At 36.8% G+C, this 19,866-nt stretch overlaps 1 protein-coding gene across 1 annotated transcript in view; it reads right to left on the bottom strand.

The window, feature by feature from the left end:
- Cul3 (cullin 3) overlaps positions 1–19,866 on the bottom strand; it is a 344,806-nt gene that overhangs the window by 21,749 nt on the left and 303,191 nt on the right. The window contains exons 17-18 of the mRNA XM_090375913.1: positions 9,380–9,449; positions 7,798–7,904 (exon numbers count right to left, since the gene is read on the bottom strand). Coding sequence (XP_090232039.1) covers positions 7,798–7,904; positions 9,380–9,449 — 177 coding nt within the window. The remainder of the gene's footprint in view (positions 1–7,797; positions 7,905–9,379; positions 9,450–19,866) is intronic.

Raw genomic sequence — 19,866 nt, 5'->3', positions numbered from 1 at the left:
TCAGCTGTTGTTTGTTTGTTTTTGGTTTTTAGGAGCATTAGCAACTAAGGCCATATTGCTCCGGTAATATGCGGTGGTCATTCCCTTGACCTTTCCGCATCCTCCATATTTGGTGGTGACGGGCTCGAACCACGGTCTAATCAAGAAGTGTGTGCTACACACTGCTGCTCCTTCCCACCTGGCTATGGAGGTGCCTCGAAACCTCAGCATATGTGCAAAATGTGCAAACCAAAAGGCTGTAACTCAGAAGAATCACCACTAGTAATTCTGCCATTAGTCACAACATCATTTGGAAAAAACACTGTTATGGAGTAACCTAGAAAAGTTAGTCATATTATGACTAACTTTTCTAGGTGACTCCATAATCTCTTAAATAAAATATAAAATTACCCCCCCCCACACAATTGTCCTTGATTATTATTATAGTAAATTATATTATGATTATACCGTTACTTTAGCTTCCAATATAGTTTTTATTCTTACTTATCTATCCCAAACGTAAAATATTAAGTCAGCCCTAGTGCATTAACAAAATGATTAATGATTTTAAAATGCATTTATGTTAATAATGCTATAATATGATATATTAAAAATCAATTAAAGAGAATTGGACACACACAGGGTGAATTTTTATTCGTTGCACAATTTTATTCATCCGAAGAACATAAAATACTGTTCAGAAACAGAACACTTAACTATATTTAGCAGTGCTGGGAAATTCATGCCACAACATGCTCATGTCCAACACATTTATCAATAATGAGTTGCAGTTGGAGTGTGAAGTTTGAAGACTATACTCCAATGGTTCCTCTGAAATAGTGTCTTTGAAATAACACCAGAGATAAAAATCACATTGGTTTAAATCAGATGACATCAAAGGTCAGCCATATCAGTCCTTTGTGATACAGCTAAGGGTAGTGGTTAAAAACCATCCTGTTGTCAACAATTTTATTTAGCAACTTTAGGACAACTCCTGGGTGTATGGGGCATTGCATCATCCTACTGAAACCAGTTGTCAACCTCATTAAAGACTTAGCTAGCCATTAAAAATAAAAAAAATAATAAAAAAAGGCAAGATATTATTTCTAATGGCACTGAGGTAGATGTCATTTGTAATGTTTCCATTGACAAACCCTGGCCCAAATCCATGTTTATCAATGCTGTATGTCACCATTTTCTTCACATCAGCTGGAGAATATTCAAGGTTTCCAACCAATATCACTGATCTGCAGTGATTCTACATGCATTAAGAATCTGCAGGTAACAGACCCACTGAGTGGCAGCAATCACAGTCTACTAATGTGGAATTTAATTAAAGGCATAACTACTGTCAAGGGTAAAGAGAAAGGCTTTTGCAATGGCGACTATAGTGGTCTCAGACAGTTTTAAATTCTATTCTATGGGACCAACTGATATCAACTATGTGGGAACAATAGCAAATTCTAAATGGGAAGCATTCAGAAAAATAATCATAGAAGCTACTAAGCTTTTCATATCAACAAAGAAATACATTTCAAGGTTTAGACCTAAATGAATGTCAGATGAACTAATGAGACTTGTGGCAGAGAAGAAAAATGCATGGGATGTATATAAATCATCAGGTGATTCAGAAACCTGTGGTAGATATAAATTAGTCTGTACATAAAGGCACCTTTGGCTGGATGGGATCTATCCAATAATATTAAGAGAGGCAACAAAGGAGGTAAGCAAGCCATTAGCCATAATCATGAGAGTACCTTCAGATTCAGAAGAGGTCCCCACGAATTGGAGATTGCAAATGTATCCCCAATTCAGAAAAGGAGACCAAAAGGTGATATGGGTAATTACAGACATGTTATCCTAACATCTATTCCGGGGAAAATAATGGAGTCATAGGTTGAAGAAGTGATGCAAGACCACCTGGACAGAATGCTATTATACTGCAGTCAGAGTGTGGATTTGTTAAGGGGAGGTCTTGTCTAACCAATCTGATAGGTTACTATGAGGCAGTGACCAAGGAACTGGATGCAAAAAATAATTTTGATATCATATACAAAGGGTACTATGAAAGTTTTGCAATATGATGCAACAATGAATCACAGGAAGCTGCTTGTTGCTGCATGTTGAGACATGTTCATACGTGCATAGTAGCTGCCGCGCCAAGTCGATGGGCTCAGTTATTCATTAGTAGTGAGAGTGTAAAGTGCTTGCGATGGCATCGTGGTCACGAAATGAGATAAGGACAGTTTTGCGGTAAAATTTCGTGCGTGGTTTAACCATAGACCAGTGCTTAGAAGAAATGACTCTTGCACTAGATGATGATTGTCCACATCGTACAACGATATTCAGGTGGTACAGAGAATTCCAAAGGGGAAATTTCACTCTGGAGGATTCTGAGAGGCCGGGAAGGCCACGAACGTCAGTTACGGAGGAAAACGTTACTGCTGTGAGGAAAATGCTTGACGAAAACAGGCGAGTGACGAAAACAGGCGAGTGACCTACCAACAGATAGAGGATACTTTGGGCCTAAATGCACCAGCAATTCGTTCGATTCTGGAAGATCATGTGCACGTGAAGAAACTTTGTTCTCTCTGGGTGCCGAATCAACTGACTAAAGAGCAGATGACACGACGTGTGACTTGGTGCCGGGAGATGTTAAAAAAGTTTGATAAGGGACAATCTCGGTATGTGAACAACATCGTGACAGGTGACGAGACTTGGCTGTACTATTAGGATCTGCCGACCAAGGCTCAAAACAAAGTTTGGGTCTTTGATGATGACGACACACCCGTAATTGTCAGAAAATCCCGATCTGTAAAGAAGAAAATGATAGCTGTATTTTTCAAATCGAGTGGAATTGTGGAACGTGTCGTTTTGGACACGCAGAAGACAGTCACAGCTAAGTGGTATACTGAACAATGCCTGCCTAAAATCATTGGATCTATGAAGAACCTGCGGCCAAAGTCAAGAATGGACACCTGGTACCTCCATCACGATAATGCTCCAGCTCACCGCGCCAAAGCCTGCACCGAATATTTGACCACGACAGGACTGAAACTTCTCGAGCACCCTCCCTACAGTCCAGACCTTGCTCCCTGCGACTTTGCACTATTCCCGCATGTGAAAATGAAGCTAAAAGGGAGGCGGTTTTCCAGTGATGAGGACCTTCAAGGGGCTTGGGACAACGAGTGTGCTTTACTCCCTAGTGAAACTTGGCAGAACTGGTTTAAAGATTGGTTTCGGAGGATGGAGAGGTGTATTGAATATAGAGGAAATTACTTTGAAAAAATTAAATAAACAAAGCTGTATTGCAAAACTTTCCTAGTACCCTTTGTACTTGGATTTCAAGAAGGCTTTTGATACTGTTGCACTTAAAAGACTGCTGTATAAACTGGAGCAGTGTGGCATTAAGGGAAAGTTACTGCTATGGATAAAGGGATGGTTAAGTGGAAGAAGACAGATACTGATTATCAATGGGCACTGCTCTTTGTGGACTAATGTTACCAGTGGAAACCCCCAGGATTCAGTGCTGGGCTCAATGTTGTTTTCAATATTTATTAATGATATAGATGAAGGTATATCTGACTTAGTCAAAGTTTGCTTAATGTCAAGGTTAACAACAGTAATCAGGGCAAGCCACTGCAACAAGATCTAGGAAAATTGGGTCAATAGGCCAAGAAATGGCAGCTGAACTTTGACACCACTGACAAAGGGAAGGTACTGCACATGGGCAGTAATCCCAGAGTAACTTATCAACTGTGTGGTTCTACACTCAGGTTAAAGATATTTAAAAAGACCTGGAGTAATTGTGCAGTCAGATATAAAATTCACTGAGCAGTGGAGACAGGCTGACATAAGATCAAAGGATTTTATTAATGATATAAAGAAACTTCGTTAGCAGGGTTAAGCAAGTCAGCAGTTGTGTTGAATTCGACGATATGAGTGATTGAACAGACGCGGCTTTCAACTGCTTCTTTATATGCTAGTAACAGATATTTATCTAATCAAGTTCCAGTCAATACAGCTATAACCACTATAAACAAATCATATTCCATACTTGCAGTAATTATACTTAAAAAAAAAAAAAAAAGGGTTAATAATAGCACATTAACACCAAAGGTTAATTTTTACAACTCGCACAGAAGTGTTGCACGCTGATTTTCAAGTCTCAACCATTTATAAGCCTACAATGCTGCAGTGTATAAACATACAAGGTAGTTATAGAGAAATAGTCACTTCAACTGCTGTATGCTTCTACAATGGCCATGTATTTGAGAGTTTCAGACTTGTGCAACCATTGGTGCCACTGTCACCATTACCATATTTCACGTAGACCAAGGTAGGGAAAGTAGGGTATAAATATCTCACTGCTGATTTTTAAAGAGCATAATCACACTGCTAGAACAGACAAGCAAAGAATGGAGATATTAAAATTGCACTTTACTCGCAAAAATACCATGGCAATACTCTGAATACTGATTACATTTTGATGAATCCCATTCAAAATGGGATTCATCAAAATGTAATCTGCAAGTGATTTCACAAGGAAATTAAGCAACACATTTCATTAACAGCGGATGGAATGGGAGACCAAGTACAGAGATCCTTGCTGAGAGTCATCATTCTCCTAAGTGAAGAAGCAACTGAAGATATAAGAGGAATTGCTAATCTAGCAGCAGATTCCAGGCATCCACTGTCAAGACAGTGTGTAAAGTGCTCAGCACCATTCAGGGATCCCTTTTGAGCAGAATCAGTGAATATCCCCTCATCTCCTTCTGGTCTTAAACTAAGAATTACTGCCTTAAAGATTCCAATCTTCAAGCCACAGGGATTCACGAAAAATGTGTTCATTTGGTGCTATAGTTCCTTGTATGACTGGAAGCTGAAACCCAGTCTGTCAATATCTAGAAGTGTCAATTCAGTATTACTGGGATATCAATATATACAGTCTGAAAAAATAGAGACAAAATAACATTCAATTTTTGAGAAACCACACAAAACTAAAGACACAGTATGGTGTGGCTTCAAAGTGCACTATTACTGGACCACTCAGCTTTGAAGAGAATATCAGTAAAGCAACCTGCTGAACTAAGAATATACTTTGTGCCAAACCAAACTATTATATTATGGTCACCCAGTAATTTCTTACATATACCCGTATTTGTATTCTGTGATAACTGAATGTGACATCATAAACCTGTCTTTATGAAGTCATGGTAGCACTAAGAGAGGAGGAATTATATATCAAGAAAGAGGGGAAATGCCACTCTAAGAGAGCATTTCGAGGATAGAGAAATGCCTTAACACTGATCCAGACCTCATCCCAGCAGAATTCTGGATTTGGGCACCTCCTGCACAATTGACACTAATATTAAAAACATACCAGATAAAATGTTTGTTACTGCTGCAATATCCACCAACCAAAAAAATGCAATGCTACCAGGATAATGAACAAATGGGAAAATAACCTTAGAACACATTATATCCCATTATGTCCAAATGTGATTGTGACAATGGGTGAAACTCAAGCAGTTGCTCTTGACATTTCTAAGGCATAAAGGAATTTCTAATGGATTGTATTTAGCATAAAGATCTTCTTAACAAGCTTCCAACTGCAAAAAAAAAAAAAAAACAAAAAAAAAAAAAACACAGTTGGCGATCCAAATGTTTTTTTTTGCAATTGGGTTTCCAGTTTTCTCTCTGATTGCTCTCTGCAAATGATGGTAGCTGTCTTCTAACTTCTCCACTAGTGCTGGTATTCGACAAGGTTTAGTTCTTTTTTCTACTCTTTTCCTCTTGTATATTAATGACCTTCTTCCACTGAATAGAAATCCTATCCACAGTTTTGCTGATGATAGAATATTGCATTCCACCTTCCAGTTTGAGAAACCTTGCCCTGCCCAAATAGCTTCAACTTCTCAATTATCCACTACCAATTACTTAAATGCCGATTTCTGGGTAATTCTTCAATGGTGTAAAGGTAACTTAGTTGATTTCAAATCTTCTAAAACTCAGTCCTGTCTTATATCTCACAAGTTGATGTCTAAAGCTCCAATGCTTATCTTTAATGAAACTCAGATTACTAAACAAGATCACATATCTCTATTAGGGATTACCCTGACTTCTAATCTCTCTTGGCATATGCATATCACTAATATTGCTTCTTCTGCAGTTAAAAAACTTTAGCCGCAGAAGAATATTTTCTTCCAAACAACTACTCACACTGTACAAATCTCAAATCTGCCCCATTATAGAATACTGTTTCAACATCTGGGGCAGTGCCCCCAAAAAAATGCATTAATTAATGACCTGTAACAGATAGGTCATTAATTAATGACATCTCTCACGAAATCTCTCCACTCTGCTGCATGGCTTTTCTATAGATGCTTCCATGGGCACTATTCTTCTGAATTGGTTTTTGTAATCCTCCCCAACTCTCTCTCTCCCAAACCAGTTCAACCACATGCCATAACCAGACTTCAAACTCACAGAACCAACTTTTCTTCTTCCTCACCTATCCCTTTGAACTTTAGCTTTATGGAACAACCTTCCTTCATCTATTTCTTGAAAATTACAATCTACAGAAATTCAAGTCTAACGTCACCAGTCTCTTCTGTCTTCACAACCTTCAACCTGCACTTGGCACTAAGTATTATAGGTTCTAATACCTTTTGTGTTTGGCTTATTAAAAAAAAAAGGAGGGGGCTATTAAGTTTGGCCATCAAGGCCACAAAGGAAACCAGGTGGCAATTCATATGTGCATGGCTTCAGATTGCCTTAAACAGCAGTAATCTAAAGGGACAAGATCTGAGCTTGTTTGTTTGTTATTTGGTTTTTAGGAGCATTAGCAACTAAGGCCATATTGCTCCGGGAATATGCGGTGGTCATTCCCTGACCTTTCCGCATCCTCCGTATTTGGTGGTGATGGGCTGGAACCCCAGTCTAATCAAGAAGCGTGTGCTACGCACTGCTGCTCCTTCCCACCTGGCTATGGAGGCACCAAGAGAGATCTGAGCTGAATGGCAGATGGGACAGCACAGCAAGCCATAGTTTTGTGACTGTTTCACTTGTTCCCAGACTTGACCTCCTGGCATAATTTACTTTTGCTTCTCTAGTTTCCTGACTCGTCCTTCTGGCATAATTTACTCATGCTTCTCTAGTTCTCAGACTTGTCCTGTCCGCAGCATAGTCATCACAGAAAGTTTTCAGCCATTTGTGAATGCTGCTCTGAATCATTTTTCCACTATCATAAACCTCATTACAGCTTTTTATTTGAGATATACATTGCTACCTACCATCAGTTAATGGCTAATTGTTTCTCAACTATCTGAAGGAATGTTTCATAATTTTTGCTCGTAGAAGATGGAAAAGTTAAGATTCACAAGACAGGTATCTTTTTATTGCAGTAATTTAAAAAAAAAAATGGTGCACTATTTTTTTTGGATGATCCTAATATATAATAACATTATTATTTCATCATTTATTTAATAATACAACATTATTAATTAGAAAAATTTTGTTACATCATAAACTAATTAAGGATTTTAAAATCCTTATAAACAAGTTATTTTCATCCAACTGACCAACCAAGTTAATTATAAAACCAATCCAAGAGAGAGAGCACAGTGATCGGCCTGGAGACCTTAGAACAGAGACCATTAGAGCTTTTATGTATGAGAAAAAGCAACAAAAGTGAGTTTAAATTAATAATTTGAATTTAATATTTATATTTTAAGATTTTAATGATCAAAGATATATAAATATCTCCAAGTGAAAGCAGTTCAACCCAATTTACTGAGAACAATTAATTTTTCAAACCTGTCTTCAGCTGTCCTAGTAAGATATTCTCTTTCAATAAGACCCTCTATACGCTTCTTGATAACAACTGGACTGGGAATAAACCTTGATTTTAACTGCTCTGTAACCTATCAAAAATTAATAAATAAAATTTGCATGCATTATTTATTATTATTCACTCTAGTTATTTCATTTTCAAACAATTTACAATAAGAATTAAAATAATTAAAACATTTCTCTAAATACAGCCATCCAGAAAAATACATTATAACAAATTAACAGATACATCTCAACAGAATTACTTTAAACAGTCATAATAGAAACTAAAAAAATTCAAAAAGGACATTGTCTCATCTGAGTTGCTCTTTATGATTCCTTTCACTTCAAAGGTGGTACAACTTGTGTCTGTTCTGATATTCCTTGCCAGAGATTTCCTAATGTGGAATCTCCTCTAGCTTAAAATTTCTCTATCCCATTCTATCAAATTCACATATTGCCTCTATCATTCTCCCAATTCTACAAGTCACTCAAAAATTTTTTGACCTTTCTTTGAATCTTGGATTTTCTCTAGTCTAACTTTCCCAAAAGTGAAGTAATTTTCCTTGGTGATTTCAATGTTCACAACTCCAGCTGGCTTCAGTTTTCTATTTACATGGATTCAGATGGTCAAGATGCTGCAGCTTTTGAAATTACTAATGACCTCAAAACCTGTGTTGCTGAGTTTGCTCCTATTTTGCATTGACAGGTTATCCTACACACAAAAAAAACGTCCACTTTCAATTATTCTGGAAACATCAAAATCTACTGCATAGATTTTGGTGTTTCCAAAATTCATGATGTTTATTGGGTGTACTTTTAGTGCTAATTCTAAAAATTCAAACAATTTTACTTATCACTAAAAACAAAATGGAATTTTGTTTTAATATAAACATATTCATAAAATTTTCTTTTTCTTTTCATCATATTTGTATTTCAATACCATCTAAATGAACTGGATTCTGCTGGATTATGTAAAAATTTTTTTTATTTTTAATTTATTACAATTTGAAAATATTTTTAATTAAATTCTATATTTTATTTAATGTAATTTCACTAAAGTAACATACACGCAATTTAAAAACATGAAACTTTCTTTTTCTGATGAAATTTGTCAACTTAGTTCTTGGAATTTTTTTTGTTTTAACCAGATTTGTATCTGCTTAAAACAAAAAATTTAAGTAGAATTGCAGCTGAAAAAAAAAAAAAACTGCAGAAAGAGGAATATTAATGTCTTCCAAAAATACTAAAAAGTCTAGAGCAATCAATAATAAATAATCAATAGAAGCAGAATGTACTTTTCACAAAATTAAGTACACTCCTAGAGCGGTTGGCAGTTGGAAAATGCTTTATCAACAAAAATTTAATATACAGTATTTTTACACTGTATTGGCACAAAGTGCAACCAAATGAGAATAAGGTTAAACAAGTTAAAAAAAAAAAAAAACCTCTTATCAGATAGGACTCTGTAGCCCAATTTTACTGTATATGTCATGCATTAAAGAGTGAATGGACTAGCAAAATATAAATAAAATAAACAAATAAATATTTTATAAATTTGACATACCTCTGCAACTAGAACATTATGTTGCATTCTTTTCCTGGCTTTCATTATCCTCACAATAGCAGCTTCAATTGTAAGAATAAAGTTAAGGGCAAACTATTAACATTTTTTCTGTTTGAGTGCAATTTATAATACACTATACTTGTTTAATTCTATCTAGAATATATAGTACAGTAGAATACAGGTTACCTAAAAACAACAAGGACCGAGAGGCTTTTGGTCGGCAATTTTTTCAGCTAATTGACTTAAATGCAGTCTAGCAAGAGAAAATCACAGTAATTTGCAGATGAAAATAAATACAAACAAAACTGAAAGTTAATGAGCAGTAGACTTTTGCTAGATTTATCTGCAAAGAAAGCAAAGCAGTTACAAAAATAATATGCATCTAACATGGTGTTTGAGCTTAATTTCTCCAATTCTGTGCATTAGTGTTAAAACATCCAAAGAATTTATAAACAGGGGTTTTCTCTGTCGAGTTCAAACTATACGGGGGAACTCCTTGTTTATGGAAAGTTAAATCGAGAGAATATATAAAAAAATTTAAAGAACAAGGTACAGTCGATTCCAGTTAATTGGGACACATCGGGACTAGTGCATTATGGCCCGATTAAGCAGCTGCCCAATTATTCGAAGTTTCACGTAAAAAAAAAGTTAAAAATACAATGGATCCCCGCTTTACAATTGGTTCACTATACAATCAAATCACGTTACAATGGAGTCACCTAAGTAAAGTACTGTTCTCTATACGATGTGTAGTAAGCGCTGTTCATTGTGATCACGTTTGTGAATTGAATTTTAGTTCTATTAAACAGCGATTATAATTAGCGAAAATAGGAGGAATTTTATCCACAGGCTATAAAAGTAAAGATATATTCCACAAATTTACCCTTTATTACCTTACCAATTAAAAAAATTAAATTATACGTGAAAATCGGAATAATTAATAAGTACTGTAATATGTACATACTAACTAGTTGACATTTCTGTTCACTGACATTTGTGGGTGGGGGTTAAAATTTAAAACAATAAAAAGATAAGCAATCAATAACAAAGAACAAGGGAAAAAAAAATTGCAAGTAACACGATACGCACAAGTGAGAACGGAATAACAAGTTATGAATCTTTAAAAATAGGAATGAAGAGAAGATTATGAAAATTAATTTTTTTATATGATTGAAGATTTCATGGAAGTGTAAACACATTTTACCATAATAACCCACAGAATTCCAGCTGTCTGTATTATCAAATTCAATAAGATCGAGTTTACTATCCGTTTATGATAGATTGCACTAACAGAAAAGCCCAATAAACAGGTGACTGCTAATTGTTTTTATTATTTTATGATTGTGACCTCCAAAAATGGGACCGAACCACATGGTACGGTCAGAGATAATCGTAAGGTGATCTCCAGTGCTGCGGTCTCCTGCCCCGATTAAACGGCACGTTGTCCCAATTAAGCAAAGTAAACCCTGGCTATTTTCTCGATTGGGTTCTGTTTTTTAAGATTTGCCCCAAATAAACGGCTGCCCCGAGTAACCGGAGGCCCAAATAACCGGAATCCACTGTACAGTAATACCCCGACTTACGCGAACTCGGAGTTACGCGGTTCTTGATTTTTTCGTTTGGCAACGCTGCCACCCACTATCTTCAAGGTCGTTTTTCATATGTTATCGATATACGGTGCGACGGCGGAGAATGAGAGCGAAAGATGAACAAAATTCAACTTTGCTGCTTTTATGTTTTTTATATCAGTGAAGGGGAAACACATTTCACCATAATAACGTAAAAACCAACACAATTCCAGCTATCGGTATAATCGCAAATGCAATTAGATCGAGTTTACTACCAGTTTATAACAGATTTCACTAGCAGAAACGCAACTGGATTTTTATTGTTTTATGGTAGTAACCCCTAGAAATGTGAGGTGTTAATAGCGTATCTCTGCCTTTATGGTGTTGTTTATTCAGTTGCTACATGCGCGCAGCTTTGTTTATGCGTATCAAGCGTGCCTCCTCGTTTTGTAATTGTGCTTTATTCCCTAAAAATGAGTAAAATACTTAATTAAAAGGTGTGAAAAGGAAGCGTCCTGGTGAAGACACTGCAGATTCAGAGAGAAAAAGAAAAGCAATTATCGATAAACAGAGGCGGACTGGGTCAAAAATTCTTACCCAGGAAAATTTATAGTGGCCTCATACTATGGTTTATGGCCAAAATCACACTGGCCCACTGGGGTTTCCCCGGTAAGGCTTATGGCCAGTCCGCCTCTGTCGATAGAGAAAAAATATGAAATTGTGAAACGCTTTGAGCGAAATGAAAGACCATGTGATACTGCACGTGCTACAGGCCTAAATGAAGCAACGGCGAAAAGCACATGGAACGAAGAACGCGTTATAGCTACAAAGCAAGGAATAAAAAAAATTATTAGCTTGCTACGAAGAAATTCTGCGTGAAAAAAAGAACGCGCTGTGTCGTCAGACGAATTTGTTAGATTTTATGAAGCCATCGACATCGAAATAACTTTTTAACGTAAGTCATTTGTTTTTTTAATACATATTTTGTATTAATATGTATAAAGAACTGCAATTTTATTAATATTTTTCTTCTAAACTAGTGTTTTTGTTAGTCCTTGGTCCCAATTAAGCAAAATTTATATGTATTTATATGCAAAGTTGTACCCCGACTTGCGCGATTTTCGTCGGACCCACCTATCGCGTAACTTCGGGGTATTACTGTATAACAAAAAACTAGGTTTTGTGTGTCTGTGAAAAATGCAAATAATCATCCAGCTTGATGGATTGTTCATCCACTGTACTGATCTGATGCAAAAAAAAAAAAAAAGTCTGTGCAGTTTTTATGCATTACACATCAGGGTAGCTGATATTATATAGAAGTTACATGAATGAGATTTACTTTCTTTTTGCTTCATTCATAATAGCCAAAAAAGCAGCATCTGGAAACTAGGCACCTGCAAGATCTGACTGAGGTGTTTAAGGGTCTGAATGGATTGAGCAAGCTTAATGTTAATGGCATCCTTCCTCTTGCTCAGACTGTACACAAGGGGAATAAATTCAAATTGCCTTCAGCCAGAGAGTAGTTGATTGCTGGAACAAACTATTTTAAGTTACATTTATTTTGGTAATTAAATTTTATTCTCATTTTTATTTATGTTTATGTTTTTACCCTTTGTCTTGTGGTTTACATCAGAAACGAAGACACAAGCTGCTATTTTGCTTGCAATTCTGGCCATTGGCACTGGATGAGAGGCCAGGTTTGTACGTTGTGTGGCAACATCCTTATTTTATCGATTTTGTAATGATATATTTCTTATTATGGATATTATCTTCTCTCTCTGTCTCCCTCACTTTTTTTTTGTTATTGCTTTAAATATATATATATATATATATATATATATATATATATATGTGTGTGTGTGTGTGTCTTGCTGAAAAGGTTAATGATATGTAATACAGTACTGGGTATTTTAATAACATCACTCTGCATGGTTTTTGATGTTTGTAAACTAATAGCTATTTTTAAATCAGTTTTTTTATGCTAATTCCAGGATGTATTCATTTTTTTTTTTTATCACGTACCATTTTTTCACAAATCACTTAAGTTGATGTCAGGAGTTGTATTATTGAATGTATTAAGACTAAAATGGTTTTAGGGCTTAAGCCTCAGTCTGCGTGAAAGTTTAACAATGTACAGTGTGTGCAACAGCATCATGTTAGCCCCAGTCTGTGTGAAAGTTTAAAATGTACATGATGCTATTGCACAATGTTAGTATGCAGCAAACTCAAAAATAGCTGAAAACGGCATCATTTTAGGTGTATCTCATATTGTGAATACCTTCACAACAAGTTGCCATGATAATGCACTACTTCGAATAAGTAATGCATTACCAATGGAGAAAGCTATTGTTACTTATTCTCAGAGGATACCACCACCACCACCACCCAGACGGCACTGATTCTAGGCTATTTGGCCTATCTTCAGTAGGTGGGTAGGACCCTGGTGATGAAATGATGGCAATTCAGTTATGAAGTATAACTCCATAATATGGAGATGCCTGATGGTGTATGAAGTGAATCAGACTAAAATGCTTTTAAGGTTTAAGCCTCAGGCTGAATGAAAGTTTAACAACATACAAGCTTGTGCAATAGCATCATGTTAGTACACAGCAAACTGAAACAGCTGAAAATGGCATCATTTTAGGTCTCATATTGTGAATACCTTCAATATTTGCCATGATATTGTTGTTGTTATTTGTTATTTGGTTTTTAGGAGCATTAGCAACTAAGGCCATATTGCTCCGGGAATATGCGGTGGTCATTCCCTGATCTTTCCGCATCCTCCGTATTTGGTGGTGACAGACTCAAACCCCAATCTAATCAAGAAGCGTGTGCTACGCTCTGCTGCTCCTTCCCACCTGGCTACGGAGACCAGGTGGGAAGGAGCAGCCTACCATGATATTGCACTTATGCAATTTAAATAAGTAACACTTCACCAATGAAGAAGTGTGCCACAATATGAGATACAACTAAAACGATGCCATTTTCAGCTATTTTTGAGTTTGCTGAATGTATTAAGTTAGGAGTAATTGCTAGGAATTTGTAAACAAAATGTTCACATGTTGGCAACAATGACTTCAGTCATTTGTTTCTTGACCTGAGAACTCCATCAAGCAGTGTGAGCTCAGTTTATTTTTGATGTTACTGTGTCAAACTCATGCTGAAAAGTGAGTAAAATGGCTTCATGAAAGCTTGAACAATCCAAACTTACTTTGTTATATCTTTGGAAGTTATGAAGTCCTCAAGCAAAGACAAAATATTACAAAATCTGTAAAAAATATATATTGTGCTTATGTCGGAGCAAAACTTGATGACCAACATAAACAACAGGCTCCACATAAAGTTTGCCGAACTCATGTTGAAGCATTGAGATTGTGAAAAAATAATAAAAAGAAGGCTATGCCAGTTGCAATTTCCATGATTGGCAGGAGCCTACAAACTACTGATGATGATCACTGTTATTTTTGTTTAATTAATGTAGAGGGATATAATACAAACAGTAAGACGCGCACTGTGTATCCTAATATTCCGTCTAACATTCCGTCATTCTCCAATACAAATAGAGGGCATGCTGATTGCATGCCTTCTATTTGTATTGGAGAATGTAGCAGCAGGAATGCCGAAAGTGAAGCTTCTGAAGATGACCCTGAAGTCTACATGCCTGGAGATTGAGTAAAGCCCTTAACTGTTTTCACAGCATGACCTCAATGATCTGGTAAGAGATTTAAATTTACCAAAGGAATCTGAAGAACTTGGTTCTACACTTAAGTCAAAAAATCTTCTTAGCACATGGGATGTTTTTCTCATAGTACAAGAAAAGAGAACAAGAACCAGTCCCCTATTTTTCTGAGTATGATTCTATGTTTTTTTGCAATAATATAAACAACTTAATGAACTATTTAGGAATTAGAGTTGAAGCTCTTTATAGCACCCTCTTTTTAACATCCCAACAGATTATAATGCCCCATGTGGTTGGTCCCAACCAATTTCTTATTAACCTAATGCTATTTTAATGCAATAATAAAAAACTTAAAAATAAAAGGATTTTTCTATAACACCATAAATTTCTACCTCTAAATCTGAATTTCCACTTTCTTATTACAATATTTGCATTTTTAAATAACAGAACATTTCCAATATATTGAGTAATTGCAGCCTGAGCATGAGAAATCATTTTTTAAGATTTCCCACACTCTTTTCTCATGGTGCGGTAATCAAATGAACATTGGCTAGAAGTCAGTTACAGTGTATGTTTATCGCTATGGCTCCAAGAAAGCAGCTACCTTTGCCAATCACAGAAAATTAAGATTTTGTAAGCTGTAGTAGTAGTAGTAGTGGCACATGATGCAAGAAAGCAAGTGTAGGAGCTTATGCAGCATCAGCCAAAAAAAAAAAAAAAATCACACCATTCCCTCCAAATGCCTGTCCAGTTCCTCCTTAAATTTATTTAAGGTATCAACTTCCACGACAGATGGAAGTTTGTTCCACCAATTAACCACCCGCTGGCTAAAGGCAAATTTCTGCACATCTATTCTACATCTGTCCTTTCTTAATTTGAACTTATGTCCCCGTAGGTTGATAATCTGAACAAGTGGAAGGATCCCATCAGAATTCAGCGTGCTCAACCCATTCAAGGCCTTATAGACCTCAATCAGATCACCGCGCAGGTGCCTAGTCTCCAGCCACTGCAATTTGCAGAACTTAAGCCTCTCTTGGTAAGAGAATCCCTTCATTCCCCTCACCAATCGTGTTGCTCTTCTCTGTACACGCTCAAGAAAATCTACATCCTTCCTAAAATGAGGCCTCCAGACCTGTACGCAGTACTCAAGGCGTGGCCTGACCATTGCCTTATACAGAGGGACAATCATCTTTTCCCTGCTAGCAAAATTCCTATATATCATTGACAAAACCCCATGACCCGCCCTAGCAGCCTGTCTGCACTGCTCAGAAAACTTCATATCTGACTGCACAATTACTCCCAGCTCTTTTTCATTTTCTACCACCTTAAGTGTAGTACCACACAGTTGGTACGTTTCTCTGGGGTTACTTCTACCCATATACAGTACTTTGCATTTGTCAAGGTTGAACTTCAGTTGCCACTTCTTAGCCAATCTACCCAAATTATCTAGATCCTGTTGCAGTAGCACACTGCCATTACTGTCATTAACAACCCTGTCAACCTTTGTGTCATCTGCAAACTTCGACATTAAGCCTGATATACCTTCATCAATATCATTGATAAATACACAAAACAACAGTGGACCCAACACCGAACCCTGTGGGACTCCACTAATAACATTAGTCCACGAAGAGCAGCACCCATTGATTACCACCCTCTGTCTTCTCCCACTTAACCATCCTTTTATCCATTGTAGCAACTTACCCTTAATACCATTCTGCTCCAATTTGTACAGTAGTCTTCCATGCGCAACAGTGTCAAAAGTTTTCCCGAAATCCAAGTATATGATATCAAAATTATTTTTTGCATCCAGTTCCTTTGTGACCACATCATAATAACCAATCAAATTTGTCAGACAAGACTTTCCCTTAACAAACCCATGCTGTGTTTGAATTATTGCTGCAGTCTTGTCTAGATGATCCTGCAATGCATCTTTAACCAGCGACTCCATTATTTTACCCGGAACAGAAGTTAAACTAACTGGTCTGTAATTACTCGTGTCACCCTTCGATCCACCTTTGTGAATTGGGGACACATTTGCACATCTCCAGTCCGTGGGAACCTCCCCTGAGTCCAAGGATGCTCTCATAATTATGGCTAAGGGTTTGCTTAGTTGCTTTGCCGCCTCCTTTAAAATAACTGGATAGATCCCATCCACCCCAGGTGCCTTTCTTGTGTTTAACTTCAACAATTTCTCCTCCACTTTGCTCTCAGTTATTACAAAATCATTAAGCACACTGCTACAATTTGATAACCTTCTTCCATTTTCAAATTGTAATAATTCCTCACGTGTGAATGTAGATGCAAAATACTCATTCAGTTTGTTTGCTATCTGAGCAGGATCATCAACAGTCGAACCATCGATGTCAAGTGGACCAATCAGATTCATCCCCTTCCTTTTAGAGTTTATATAAGTAAAGAAATCCTTGCTGTTTTTCTTAGCATCTTTTGCCAAAGATTTCTCGTAATCCGCCTTCGCCTGCCGAACCTCCTTTGTGACCTGATTACAGACTAGCTTATATCTGCCACAGGCTTCTGCGTCACCTGATAATTTATATGCATCCCATGCATTTTTCTTCTCTATCACGAGTCTCATTAGTTCATTTGATAACCATTTATAGATAATGGTATGCTTCTAAGACTGACATCAGCAAACAGTTCTGCATTCCTAAGAGTACTCTGTTCACTATTCTGAAAGATCGGAAAAGATCGAAAATTTAGAGAAATCTGCTGCATCCAGTAGGATAAGAGCACAAAAGGCAAGGTATCCAGATCTTGAAAGTGTCCTTTAGTAATGGATAATAATGATGCATGCAGAAACCTTGTGAATGGTAATCTTTTAAAAGCTAATGTTCAATCATTTGTGCATCAAATGGATTTTGAAGAACTTAAAAAGTTCAAATGATGGTTCCAGAAATTTAAGACTTGTCATAGTCTGTCTTTCAAAAAAGTGTGCAGAAATTGCAGCCATGGACATTGGCGCTACAAATGAATGGAAGGAAAATCATTTAAAGAAAAACTATCAAAGAATGCTATTAAACAAAATTGTGCTCTGTCTTGAAAGCAAAAACCAATGCTGAGAAATCGACATCTTGCAGGCAAATGTATTTATGTGTTTCAGCATGGGATGAAGTTGATGAAAATGTGATTGCCAACTGAATGATGAAATGTGTGAAGTTTCACATTGTGTCATCATCTAAACTTACAGGAAAACTTAAGGGGATGTGGACATTGAATGTTTCAGGATATGCACGAATGAAGAGGAACTCACTATAGACATAAAGGAATCTTTTGAAATTTGTAGTTATGAAGATGAGGAACCTACTGTGGTTGAAACAAGTTCAGTAAAAGGTGCTCATCAAGGATTAGAATTTGTATGGCGATTTTTTTCATGCGCAGCCTAACTGCAAAAGTGAAATAACTGCTAATGCGAACCTTCATAATTCTCTTTTAAAGTGTGAAACAATTCTCTTGTTATGTCTTAATAGGTATGTAGCCAAAGTAGTGAACTTGACAATTTAATTGTAACCTTACTGCGCTCTACAATCAATGCAAAATTTAAAATCACAATTTTCTTGTTTAATACATAAATTTTAATTTATGTTTAATATATAAATAAGATTATACTATATTGTATTAGTAGCATTACATTAAATTTTCAAGCATTTACTTGCTTTGTCATTGATTTTATGAACGACTGATATAATGTCCTTCTGATATAAAGACCGGGTCGTTATATAGAGCTTCGACTATAGTTACAATCCTACACAGTGAGACTTTTTACTGACTCATCAAAGAGGATTCTCAAAGGTGTGCTTCTCCACAATGGAAATAAAAATGCCTTGCTTTTTGTGCGAATGGGGCAGTTTGTTGCTTGGATCAAAGAACATAGTTCATAAACCACTGATAGACCCTAAAACTGTCCTGTCCTTTTTCCCACCCTTGCACATCACTGGATTTGATGAAACAGTTTGTGAAAGCTTTACTTCAGGACGGTCTCTGCTTCAACTACCTTTGTATTAAATTCCTATCAATCGCCCAAGAGAAGATAAAACAAGGTATATTTGTTAGACCTCAAATTTGCAAACTGATGAGGGACCAAGATTTTGAGAGAATATGAATAAAAGAGAAAAACAGGCATGGATTTACTAATCCATGCCTGTTTTCTTTGAATCTCTATGAAAATCTAAGAAGTGTTGGGGAAGAACAGGGTGAGGAGTTTCACTAGTACATTAAAGACATAGAGATGAGGTATCAGAGAAGGCAGAATGTCAGCATGATGGCTGACTACTATTGCTGGATGCTGAAGAACTGTAAAGTAGAAGGATCTGCAAGAAAAAAAAATTGACCCATTGTAGATCCATTTTAAAAATGAGAGGTGAATGTTTAGTGGAGTTTTTACCACACTGCCCTTTTAATAGTGTTTTCAACACAAATACAGGGTGTCTCAAAAATACACGGCATAACTTCAGGAATGAGTTCCTCATATGTAGACAATAAAAATATTTTATATCAACATAGTTCCGGAAATGTTTGGTTTCCATGTTTTGAAGGTCTGTCTATGACACTTAACTGTTCACATCACCTTATAGTAATTGTTCAAAATGTCCACCTTCTGCCTGAATACAGGCCTCACATCGATGTCTCATGGACTCGCGAAGACAATGCCAAATCCCTGGCATGTTTTGTATTGTCTCACAACCTGCCACAATTCGATTGTGGAGAGTTTCCACATCAGCTACCGGAGTTAAATACACCAATGACTTTAAATGGCCCCACAAGAAGAAATCTAGTGGGTTTAAATCAGTGAGTGTGGAGGCCAGCAGCAGAGTGTGGAGGCCTCTACCTATCCACCGACCAGGAAACCTTCGATTCAGGTAATTGCGGGCTAGGTGGCTGAAATGTGCGGGAGTATCATCGTACATGAAGTGTACTTGTTGACGAATGATCAGTGGTGTCATCCAAGAAATCAGGCATGTTGTTTTCCAGAAAGTTTCTGTATGCCTGCCCTGTGAGTTTGTTTGGAAGTACATGGGGCCCAAATAACTTATCACCAAAAACACCCGCCAAGATGTTGAACCGCGGTTGGTGATGTGATGGAAGAAGTGCATGTGGGTTTTCCTCAGCCCATACATGCTGATTGTGAAAGTTTTGGATTCCGTCTCGTGCGAACTGTGCTTCACCTGTGAATATCACTGAAGCAGGAAAGTGAGGAGTTGTATCACACTGCTGCAAGAACC

This window comes from Mastigoproctus giganteus, chromosome 6 (genome assembly GCF_048544385.1).
Source record: "Mastigoproctus giganteus isolate SK-2022 chromosome 6, ASM4854438v1, whole genome shotgun sequence".
Lineage (NCBI taxonomy): Eukaryota > Metazoa > Arthropoda > Arachnida > Uropygi > Thelyphonidae > Mastigoproctus > Mastigoproctus giganteus.
Note: the sequence above shows the minus strand (reverse complement) of the source record. Positions and strands in the feature narration are given on the sequence as shown.